The sequence below is a fragment of the Sinocyclocheilus rhinocerous genome, unplaced genomic scaffold (assembly GCF_001515625.1).
Source record: "Sinocyclocheilus rhinocerous isolate Xijiao unplaced genomic scaffold, SAMN03320098_v1.1 scaffold761, whole genome shotgun sequence".
Taxonomy (NCBI): domain Eukaryota; kingdom Metazoa; phylum Chordata; class Actinopteri; order Cypriniformes; family Cyprinidae; genus Sinocyclocheilus; species Sinocyclocheilus rhinocerous.
The window spans coordinates 390,389-403,046 of record NW_015624419.1 but is presented as its reverse complement, the minus strand read 5'-3'; the positions used below and the strand labels follow the sequence as shown (position 1 = coordinate 403,046).

The window sequence follows — 12,658 nt, the reverse complement described above, 5'->3', positions numbered from 1 at the left end:
ATTATAAGAAATGTTTCTTGAACATCAAATCAGCATATTAGAATGATTTCTGAAGGATCATGTGACACTGAAGACTGGAGTAATAGCTGCTGAAAATCACAGGAATATATTTCATTTTAAAACAGAACAGCTATTTTAAATTGTAATAATATTTCACTATATTACTGCATTATTACAATATTACGTTCACTGTATGTAGAAGCAAATAAATGCAGCCTTGCTGATCATAAGAGACTTCTTTCAAAAACATTAAAAAAAATCTTACAACCCAAAATTTTGAACGGTAGTGTAAAGGTAAAAACAAATCTTTGAATAATATGGAGTGGTCTTATGCCAAAATCAAAAAGCTTTTAGGAGTGGAAAGGATATATCCTGTAGGAGTATCTCCATGGAGTATTTATCTGCGTAAGAGGGGTGTGCTTTCATTCCTTATCTGGAACGAGAAATGAATCCATTAAGCTGCCTTGTATGAATACTTGGATGGTGTGCACATAAATAGAGCTATGATTTAGCTTGTGCTAATTGTGAGTCTATTATGTATTTAACTACCACCTGGCATCATAAGTAATAGGTTTGAAATGTCTCAACTGAATGCCATGGGCTGAAAGGAGCTGGCAGTAGAAGCAAAGTTCTTTGTGTGGTTTCCCGAAGTTGCCCAGTTCTGAGACTGTCTGTTCCTCCTGTCATATTCACAGATTTGTTTGTTTGTTCGAGGCCCTGCTGGTCATTGACATGGAAGCTACAAAGGGCCTTTGAACTGGTTCCCAGAGAGATGTTGGCGGATGGAGGGTTTGGATCCTGCTGCATCACCGAGCTTACGCCACACCACCTGAACACACAAAAGCAAACACACAGTTGGGTGAATCTTTTGACTATATGAAGTCTTGTAAAATGAAAAATGTCCTCAAACTATTTCTTCAGTGCTATCATGCAGCATGTTCTGGAATGAAGATGTGGTCATATAATGTGTGTGATGGTATGGATTTTTGATATTGTGTGTGATGATAATGATGATTTGAATGTTTGAGTTCTGGAGACAAGCTTCCTAACAGAACATGTCAGCTATAATGTCATAATATAAATAATGTTTGTATGTTTTTTTTTTAATGTTTTTCTCATTCTACATATTTTTTTAATTGTAAAAGTTTAGTAATAACATATAATAAACCAGCTAAAATCTTTATGAAAAAAATTGAAAAAATAAATGTTTAAATTAAACACTTTTTATGTATTTACTATTTTTATGTATTTATTATTATACAACTTATATATATATATATATAGTTTATTTTTTTCTAAATTCAAATTTCTTGACTACTGACCTGTTTAGTAACAGCACTAAATAAACCAACACAAATATATGAAAACATTTTTTTTAATTAAATTACAAATGTATTATTTTATTATAATTTATTACATTTATTTTTATAAATTACTTAAAGCTTCTATATAATTTTTATTTAAAAAACTACAATCTGAATACATAAAAACTAATTTAGATGAAAAAAAATTTAAAGACTTAGCGAGAAGTGCTAAATATAATATTCCTATAGTTTTTAACACTTCTTATGTATTTATTAGAGGGGAAGTTGAGAAAAGCCCCCAAATATTTAAATTGTGGTAGAATTTTTTTTGAGAATTTTACATTCTTAGGGAATAGTTACAGAAGGCAATATATATTATTATAATTTTTAATAATCTATTTGTATATAATAAAGTGAAGAACTGCCAAGTTAAGCAACGACTCATCATACAGAATGAGCTTCTAAAAGGGGGGCTGGTTGGGTGGGACTAGGGACTAATTACGATCAGAAAAGAAAGAAGCCCTTGTGCTATCTGAGATTTTGCTTTTGACAGGCTGAGGTTCTCCGTGCAGGAACAGAGCACAGGTCCCAGATTCCAGGGGCCCTTCAGGGAGCTGATAAACCTGCATTGTTTCAGTGATCAAGTTATTTTAATTGCACAGACAACTGTGTGGTAAACACTCCAAGGACTTTTGCCAAGGCCTCTCATTAAAGTGGTCTGAAAGTGGGTCTCTGTTGTGCAACATTGAAACAGTGTCCTCAATCAAAACCGATGTAATTATACAAAGCGACAGGACAACAAACACATGGGAAAGGGAGCACAAACTTACATCCCCTTTCTGTTAACAGGGTTTTATTAATGGACAAGTAAGCTGGGGTTCAGGGTAGGGGGAGGCAGATGGGAGATGTTTCTGAGTACTCACATTACACATCTCTCTGACAATGGCTTTCTCTTTCTCACTGAGATCCTCCTCGTAGTCCTCCGGGATCTTCCTGTCTAGGTTCTCATGGACTTCTAATACCTACAAAGCAAATGAACAGAGGTGCTCGATAAATCAAGCAGCACTATTACTATGGCTCAAACTTAACTGACTTGAACAAACCACCAATCCTAATTATTTACACTTAAGTGTAACTCTTAAGGCACTGTTTGTGCAACAAAATGAATAATATCTCAAATCAAAATGGACTTTAGCTTTACTCGGCAGTGCTAAAACCAACAGCGCATATGCTTACTTCCTCGAAAGCCGCCAAAATAAAAGCTTGGTCATTTAAGGTTTGAAATGTAGAAAATTCATATAAAAAATGCTAAAAAAAAAACAAAAAACATCAAAAGCTCATTCAAAATATTTTTACCAAATTTTTCTGTTGTCTTTCAAACATCAGAGATCCAACAAATCACAGAAAATCCTCTAGGTGGCAGTATTACTATAACATGTAGCAGGAACACTCACATTAAAAACGATGAGGGTTTTAATTCTAAAACCTATGCTGAGAGAGAAGTGAGAAACCATGAGAATTTTTTACCATGAAACTTGATCTGATTTCTGTAAAATTAGGCTTGACTTTAAACTTTTTAATGTTTTTTCCCCCAATTTTTACTGATAGACATTGAGGGATAACAAAGAAAAAACAAGAAAGTATACATAAGGACAAGTAAGAATGGCTTGATTTTGCAATATGTGCAACAGAATCTTACTTTCATGGCATGGACAACAGCCTCTGGTTTCTGTGCAGCCGGCAGGTATCCTGTGACGGGGGGCGGCAGATCACCTCCTGGCATCCGCGCAGACCCCTGTAGACAGATGGACACACATTCATCACGGTCAAAAATCACTCATACTGCCCTCTCAGATTACCAGAAGTGATTTGAGCACTGCAAAACCCCATGGCTGTTTCTCTGAGTCAACTCAGGCTCGAAATGGGTTAAAGCATCTCATTATAACTCATCTCTGCTTGGACCCCCTTCATGGGTACACATCAACAAAGAGCTCTTTCAGTGCACGGGGTCTGGTGTGCCCCTGTTTAGACACAGCCCTTTGAGTCCCATTCTAGCGTTAAATCCACAACAATTGAGCTGGCATTTCAGCACTGGGGTCGGGAGAGGACCCCTGGATGGAAACTGTGGCTCGCTTTTGGCCTGGGAGAACAGGACTGTGATGTTCACTTGCAGTTGCCAGCAGGTTTATTAAGGGCTAGAACCGTGGGGACTGTACCCTGGACTGACCCGAGTACATCCCGAACCAATGTCATGTGTCGGCCTGCAGCCTGATTAGAGAAGCCCAGGAGTCCCACAATTCATTCTGCATGGATTCATTTGCCAGTAAAAACCAAGCAGTGCTCGAATATGGATTTTTCTAAAAGCAAATGCCAATATCTATTCAAGGCCTCATATGGTATAGTTGTATAAACTATATTGCAATTTAATTACTTGAGATTAAATGTAAGATTCAATTTAATTCGATTTAATTCCCATCTTTTGGGTATAATGTCACAGTTCACTTTATTTTGCTATACTCACATACAGTACATAAATGAACTATAGTGTCCTGCACCCACTAGTAAAAAATATCAAAAATTATATCTGGTGTCTGAATAAGTTTTGGTTTGTAATTAATATAAAAATAGAAATAATAATAATTTAAAAAAAATAAAAAAATTAAATAAAGAAAAATATTCTATGCAATTACACAATTACATGCTGAAATGTCACAATAATATATTTTAATATAAAAATGTCAATATAGATACATATTAAATAATATAAATAGACTGAACAAAATTATAAACGATCCAGAGCATCCCAAACATGCTCAATGGGTGACATGTCCGGTGAGTATGCTGGCCATGCAAGAACTGGGATGTTTTCAGCTTCCAGGAATTGTGTACAGATCCTTGCAACATGGGGCCGTGCATTATCATGCTGCAACATGAGGTGATGGTCGTGGATGAATGGCACAACAATGGGCCTCAGGATCTCGTCACGGTATCTCTGTGCATTCAAAATGCCATCAATAAAATGCACCTGTGTTCGTTGTCCATAACATACGCCTGCCCATACCATAACCCCACCGCCACCATGGGCCACTCGATCCACAACGTTGACATCAGCAAACTGCTCACCCACACGACGCCATACACGCTGTCTGCCATCTGCCCTGTACAGTGAAAACCGGGATTCATCCGTGAAGAGAACACCTCTCCAAAGTGCCAGACGCCATCGAATGTGAGCATTTGCCCACTCAAGTTGGTTACGACGACGAACTGCAGTCAGGTCGAGACCCCGATGAGGACGACGAGCATGCAGATGAGCTTCCCTGAGACGGTTTCTGACAGTTTGTGCTGAAATTCTTTGGTTATGCAAACCGATTGTTGCAGCAGCTGTCCGGGTGGCTGGTCTCAGACGATCTTGGAGGTGAAGATGCTGGATGTGGAGGTCCTGGGCTGGTGTGGTTACACGTGGTCTGCGGTTGTGAGGCTGGTTGGATGTACTGCCAAATTCTCTGAAACGCCTTTGGAGACGGCTTATGGTAGAGAAATGAACATTCAATTCATGGGCAACAGCTCTGGTGGACATTCCTGCAGTCGGCATGCCAATTGCACGCTCCCTCAAAACTTGCATGTCTGTGGCATTGTGCTGTGTGATAAAACTGCACATTTTAGAGTGGCCTTTTATTGTGGCTAGCCTAAGGCACACCTGTGCAATAATCATGCTGTCTAATCAGCATCTTGCTATGCCACACCTGTGAGGTGGATGGATTATCTTGGCAAAGGAGAAGTGCTCACTAACACAGATTTAGACAGATTTGTGAATAATATTTGAGAGAAATAGGCCTTTTGTGTACATAGAAAAAGTCTTAGATCTTTGAGTTCAGCTCATGAAAAACGGGGGCAAAAACAAAAGTGTTGCGTTTATAATTTTGTTCAGTGTATATGATTCTATTACATATTAAATAAATTCACAGTTTTTACAAATTATTCACAGATATTTTTCTTGTGTAGACTGTAGATTGATGTGAATATAAACAATAATTTAAAAACATTTTAGCTTACGGCCCTTTAAAAAATTAAAGGGTGTGAATATGTTTTCTTTATTAAAAATTATTCAATGCAACTCACAATATATTCTAACACTTTGGCACAGTTACATTCTATTTACACTCCAATATGTTGAAATGGGCTCAGAATGCTACAGAATAGCCTTGCGTGCATTTATTCTGTTGACCTAAAACACTATTTCATCAGATTATTGATTACTCAAAATAATCCATTAAGAAGCAAGTGGCATCTCCAGGCATTAACATCAAATAAGTGATCATCGCATTTGTTTGGAGCCCAGTTTTGAAGCCTTGGCATGAGGAACATCTGTGGGATTGGCTAGTGTGCCTAGTGCTGTCACAAACAGAGCAGAGGACTATAGATGCAGCCAAATTTCATCATTATAGGCCTATCAAATCCAAGTCCAATAATATTAGATATTCTGAAGAGCCTTACTAATGCCTCTATAAACTTCCACTGCTTATCTATCATCTGTTTAATCTGCGAAATGCATTGATCATAAACACCAAATCACAGACTATATCCTGGAATAAACAAATCCAACGATTAGACCACATGAATACTGCTATGCATACAACCTTACTCTGATGTATGCAACACGTTTCAATAAAGAAGACAGGAAAATGTAGATGTTATAGGTATACAAGTTATACTGCCATTTAAAAAAATAGCAAAATTGTAAAAAAAAACAAAAAAAACATTAAGTATTAGCCTCAAAAACAGTCTGTTTTTTCTTAGTCTGGCTGTAAAGATGTTTATAAGATCCTGGGCAGCTATGAGGAACAAATAACCATATTTGCAAAAATTCGCGAAATCAAAACTTTAAAAGATATGGCGCCAGTAAGAATTTCGTGGTTTTTTTTTTTTTTTTTGTCCGAAAGAAATTAATATTTTTATTCAGCAAGAATGCATTCAATTGACCAAAAGTGACAGTAAAAACTTTGATAATGTTACAAAAGATTGCTATATCAAATAAATGCTGTTCTTTTAAACTCTTCTGTGTCCTGGCAAGAAAGCATCATGGCTTTCACAAAAATATAAAGCAGCACAACTGTTTTCAACATTGATAATAATAAGAAATGTTTCTTGAGCACCAAATCAATAAAATGATTTCTGAAGGATCATGTGACACTGAAAAATGATGGCTCTTGAAAATTCAGCTTTACCATCAAAGGAAAAAATATATATTTTAAAATATATTAAAATAGAATAAATGTAATATTTTATAACATTACTGTTTTTACTGAACTTTTGATCAAATACGGACCCCAAACTTTAAAATGGTATTGTGTATATATACATTTACATTTAGTCATTTAGCAGACGCTTTTATCCAAAGCGACTTACAAATTTACATTAATGTCAAACATCACAGTATTTCCACACTACATTTTAATAGTGTTAAGCAACTCTAAAACAGCACCAATCTGCTCTGATTACCTCTCCTCAGGTAACTGCTAACAACAGCAACCGATCTGCTTGCTTCTACGAACCTGATAATTGTTTCAGCAGCTCGCCGCTGCATTATTTAGTGCCATCTCCCCCCGTGATTAAAGCGAAAGTTCAAAGCCATGCTAATGAAGCCATGAGCTCGCAGACAGGGCTGAGACGAGCTGGGATAAAATAAGCCCAGCAGCCTCTGAGGACGAGACCCACACCACTCTCTAATTGATTTCTCCTTCCTGTGGAAGCTGTCCCTCATATTAAAATGGAGCAGCTGGGCTGTTTTGGCCTGTAAGAGCTGATGAGTGCACTGATTAGCTAAAGCACCAGGTTCGCAGATGACCTTTTTTGAGGACACGAGTGGAGGGGAATGATGATGATGATGATAATAATAATGATATTTAAGGAGAAGAGAGGAATAATAAAATAACTTTTAAGGACAGAACATATTCAACAGCATTCAGTTTCATCCCTTACAGCACTGTGGGCTTTGTCATTGGAAATATTAAACTAGGGTTGGCTGAATTGCTCCTATAAGGTCATTTTTAGGTTAGAAAGGATATCTAAAACAAGGAACGGATCAGCACTGAGACAGTCTCCAGCAGAGATCAGAGCACAACAAACCTCCTGCAATCCACAGGAAATGACCTACGAGTATAGCATCTTTCATTTTTTTTCTGTGCTGCATTATGCATATTAAAATAACAAAACAGTTCTCATCCCACTACAAGAAAAAGTATATAATACAAAATACACTATCGTTCAAAAGTTTGGGGTCAGTAAGATATTATTTAAAGAAATCAATACTTTTATTCAGCAAAGACGCATTAAATTGATCAAAAGTGACAGTAAAGACTTTTAGATTGTTGCAAGAGATTTCTATTTCAAATGAATACTTTTTATATGCTTCTGAGCTTTCTATTCATCAAAGAATCATGAAAAAATGCATCACCACAAAAATATTAAGCAGCACAAACTGTGGATATTAATAAAAAACAAAATAGCAAAAAAAGTTGACACCAAAGACTGGAGTAATGGCTGCTAAAATTCAGCTTTGCCATCAGAGTGACCAGTAGTGTATGTTCTTGTAGTTTCACATATAAAAAAAGGAAAAAAGCTTCCATCATAAAAACAGATGAAAGCAACTTCTGTAATGACTCTCAAACTGTAGTCGGCAATAAATAAAACTGTGGACCTCAATAATTAAAATAACTGAGTTATTTGAATGACAAATCAACTCATAATAAACAACTGATTCTGATAACATTCATTTTTGATAGTGTTTCTGTTCTCGTATTTCAATATAACGCAACTGACTGTTATGAAATTATTTAGTTCATTAGGAAACAGTGTGGTTTATTTCAAGGAAATATGAACAAAATTAAATCTGGAAAAATTATTTCAGGATAGACTATTATACTAAACTGAAGAGTGTCCACAACAAACTGGTAAATACTTGTTCTACGTAGGAGGTCCACAATTTTTATGTTGAATTGTCTACTACCTGAAAAAGTTTAAGAACCACTGAACAACTCATATTCTTTCATATACTTTACTCTGTCATTCAGGCTGATGTTTTAAGCTCCTTGGCACGGGTCAATTCTCATCTGCATCAACAAAGAGCAATGCAGAATCCTTAAACCAGCTGGAATTGCAACAGCTAATTGTTGTCAAATCTCCAAATCGGCTCAACATGACAAATCTTTTTAAGCTCAACTGTGATTTAGGTTTTGGCTCTGATGCAGAATAATGAGGTCATGTCAGATTTAATCAGCGGGATACGTACATTCTGTAAGGTGTCCTGAAACTGGGATAGCGAGGAGAGCTGGGACTCTGAGTGATACAGGGACAGCCCTTTCCGAAGTGTCTTCAGATCTCCCATGTTCCCCTGCTGTGGAGAGAAGCAGAAATGTGTCAAACACAGATTATTTGAGATAATTAGAAGGATTAACAGTCAAATCAGACCCAAAAATGTTCCAGTTCCCTAGATGAATCAAAGTGGAAACAAAAAAAGGATCAAATGTACAGTACTGTACACTACTGTTTAAATGTTTGGGATCAGTCTTTTTTTTTTAAATGAATACTTATTATTTATAATATATTAAAATGGAAAACATTTGTTTTAAATTGAAATAATATTTCACAATATTAATGTTTTTACTGTATTTTTGATCAAATAAATACAGCCAAGAGACTTCTTTCAAAAACACTGAAAAATCATACAAATCCCAAACTTTTGAACAGTAGTCATTTTACAGTAGAAGACCTATATTTATGCAGAGATATGAGAAATTGTATTTTCATAGAGCATGAATGTGGATGATTGCCGCAGGAAATGTCATTAAATACCAGATTATGTGTTTTTCTAAAATGTCATAAACCTATTAGAATGTGTACGTGCATAGCAAACAAAAATGTATATGATGTATAAATCGTGAACTAAAATATAAACTCCATAAATGAGTTTATTTAAGACATGATGTGGAAAAAGTGTAGAACTCCATCTGTCACACTAGAAAGATCCAAGACTGGGTGTGTGATTACAAGATAGTAAATTATCAAACCCTTTAACCCTCTAGTCTCTCTGAACACTATAGTTGGATGCGGATTAATGTCTAGTGGTTAACCAATATGGGCCAGTATACTAGGGCTGAACGATTAATTGCATTTGCGATAATATCGCGAATTGTAGTTGTTAAAAATGTCATTCATATCAATTCATGCATCACCTAATTTCATCGTAACATATAGGCCTGGCCTACAGAAAAGAACATTTATGTTTAATCTATCTAATAGTGTGTTGGTCATACTATACAATGATTTATAGCTTGTCTTTGTTGAATAATACAGAACATAAAGAGTTTTAAAAAAAATAATTGCATATTAAATCGCAATCGCAAAATTGGTAAAAAAAATCGCAATTAGATTATTTTCCAAAATCATTCAGCCCTACAGTATACCATACCATATCATACTGATTCAATAATTCTAATGGGAGATTTCAATTGCTGATGCTGATAACTTCATCAAACATCAGCTAATTATTATAAGCCTCTGAGTTGTTAATATGACTTAATTTGTAATAATGAGTGGTCATATACTGCCAACACAGAAACTGTCCAGACAGATTTACTTCCACTTGCTTTACTCCAGATTTCTGGCATGGGCCGGACAGTCGCTGAGGGACCCAGAGAGCACTAACACAGCCACAGTGTTTATAAATACAGCTGCTGCCTGACCTCATCTTACCATCTCCTCTGGTGTTGATCAAGGCAACATTTAAACACTTAAAACTGACAGTACTGCAAATCTTATTGTTTTTATCTGAAGAACATAAACCACAACAATGATCGAGCTCATCTATATTCTTGTGCTTTTGCAAAATGCACTCAATATGACTTAAAAATAAAGATCTAGCAATCCAAGCACGAAGAAACCACAAGAACACCTTCCCATCTTCTATCATTATGGGCATTAAACTGAAAAAACAGCATTCGTAATAGAGCAGAATGTGCTGTCCTCAACATATCTGACTTCAGAATGATAACAAAACCCCTGCAAAAATGTTTGCGAATGAAAAATAGATAGCAGATGGCACGTGATATTTCCTGAGTGGTGATCTGAGAAGAGGGTAAAAGGTAAAAGAAAGCAAAGCAGAAAGCTCTGGAACTGAGAGGTAATGTCAGTCACGCTTCATAAATAATGACCTAAGAAATTTAGCCAAAAGGCACCTGTCTAAAAACTCTTACCGCTGCATATTTGAGTGTCACAGCCATGAAATATCTTCTAAACAAGAGAAACCTTGTAAAAGGACATGGCCTTTCCTACTTTCATACCTTTCTAAAACAGACAACAAATGAAAATCTCTCTACACAATAAAGAATGAATGAATTTCCTCCATAGTAAAACCATCTGTGTGTGATTATCCCCATTTTGGCTTTCTTGTCCCTTAAGTTGATGGCTGTTGTGTGCAAACAGCGCACAAAGGGATTACTGGAGCTTAATCGAGGTTATGAACTTTTTCAGGGAAAAAGGGTTGTTACAAAAACTTTCTGCTATGTCTATGTGTATACGTTGTGTAATTGTCCACGTGTACACACACACACACGCTCAACAAGGCTGCATTTATTCTGCATTAAACTGATCAAAAGTGACAGTAAAGAAATTTATAATGTTACAAAGATTTCTATTTCAAATAACTGCTTTTACTTTGAACCTTCAAATCATCAAAAACATCTTGAAATTATCATAGTTTCCACATCATGTGACACATGATTCAATGAAAAACCTATTAAGTTATTATTTAATTGTTAATTATTATTATTATAATGGCCCCTTTAAAAATAAAAGGTATCTTCTCAATCTTTTTGAATCAAACAACTTACTTAAAAGACAAAAAAGACGAGTGAAATGAATTCCCTTCTGCCCGCAATGTTCTACTGAGCATGCATAATTGAACACAGGTTTGACCCCATGAATGAGATCTTTGGCATGGACTGATGACCCGGCAGGTAACAACATTCTTCTTCTCTTAAGCCCTAGATTACACAGCTAAACACAGCTCACTATGTGGTTTACTACCTGCTTGAGGAATACAGTGACAAAGTTCCATCAGCTAAAAGTCATGTAGATAAAACGCTCATATTTCCTAAAGTAACAGAAAGAATGCCTTTGATCAGCCATTCTTGAACAATATAATACCCAGAACAAAGTACACAATACTTGCATATTCTGAGATATCTTTCCTCAAAGAATTGAGTTATCGATGGAGGCAATAACAGGAAAATGAGGCTTCATCCATCATCAGAGAATGAAAAATATGAAGAAGTAGCATTAGAATATCAGAGAAGAGCGTATGCAATTAAACTGACAGCAACTAGTCGCCTGTGCCGTCTAAATATATTGAGATGGATGTGCTATCTTTGACTATAAATCTGGGCTTAGAAAATGGGAGATGAAGACCGTCTGAAAGAGAAAATTGTTAGTGACAGATCTGTATCTTTGTCTCATATAACTGTCAGAGCTCCAGGGCCTTTTGTTCAAAGATCTGACAGTGTCATAATAAGAAATCAGAGTCCCATTTCAGCATCAAAGCTTTGAGATTCAGCCAGAGTTATACATCTAAGTCTTAGTGCAATGACATGCATTAAAGGAACAGTTCACCCACAAATGAAAATGTACTCAGGCCCTCCAAGATGCAAATGAGTTTGTTTATGCATCAGAACAGATTTGGTGAAATTTATCATTACATCACTTGCTCACCAATGGATCCACTGAGTCTGCAGTGAATGGGTGCCGTCAGAATGAGAGTCCAAACAGCTGATTAAAACATCACAACAGTGTTAATTTTGACAGCAAATTTTGATTAAGTTTTAGTCATAGTCTTTTGACTAAAATGCCATTTAGTTTTAGTCATATTTTAGTCATCTGAATTGTTTTTAGTTTTAGTCTAGTTATAGTCGACTAAATATCATACGATTTTAGTCGACGACTAAATCTACAGTAAATTTAGTCGGCTAAAATCAAATGGGTTTAGTTACAGTGCATAAATTAAGCATTTCTCTAAAATTTCCAAACTCATTATATAGGTTTGATATTAAGGTTATATCATGATAGAAACCGATTTAACTGCGGTGACACACAACATGTTAAAATTAAATAAAACCACTTCTCATAAAGAACAAGAACATGGTCTTCTTATTAATGAAATACCAATGGTTATATAGGCTAATTATGCATTCTTTATAGCAACTTGTTTACCATATTCTTCATTCTTTCAAGCAGACATATTTATTTCTATAAATAAATACTAAAGCTTTTCAGTCAAGAGCAGTGAGTGATTTTCTGTCTTT

The 12,658-nt window shown here is 35.7% G+C and overlaps 1 protein-coding gene across 2 annotated transcripts in view; it reads right to left on the bottom strand.

Annotated features, from left to right (window-relative positions):
- Positions 1-280: 280 nt before the first annotated feature.
- LOC107740595 (coiled-coil domain-containing protein 85C-A) overlaps positions 281-12,658 on the bottom strand; it is a 49,707-nt gene continuing 37,329 nt past the window's right edge. Inside the window, exons 3-6 of one of the 2 annotated variants that reach the window (XM_016553070.1) lie at positions 8,593-8,697; positions 3,004-3,099; positions 2,228-2,326; positions 281-829 (exon numbers count right to left, since the gene is read on the bottom strand). In XM_016553070.1, coding sequence (XP_016408556.1) covers positions 740-829; positions 2,228-2,326; positions 3,004-3,099; positions 8,593-8,697 — 390 coding nt within the window. In that variant the 3' untranslated portion in view covers positions 281-739. The remainder of the gene's footprint in view (positions 830-2,227; positions 2,327-3,003; positions 3,100-8,592; positions 8,698-12,658) is intronic. The other variant, XM_016553078.1, reaches the window with a different exon arrangement.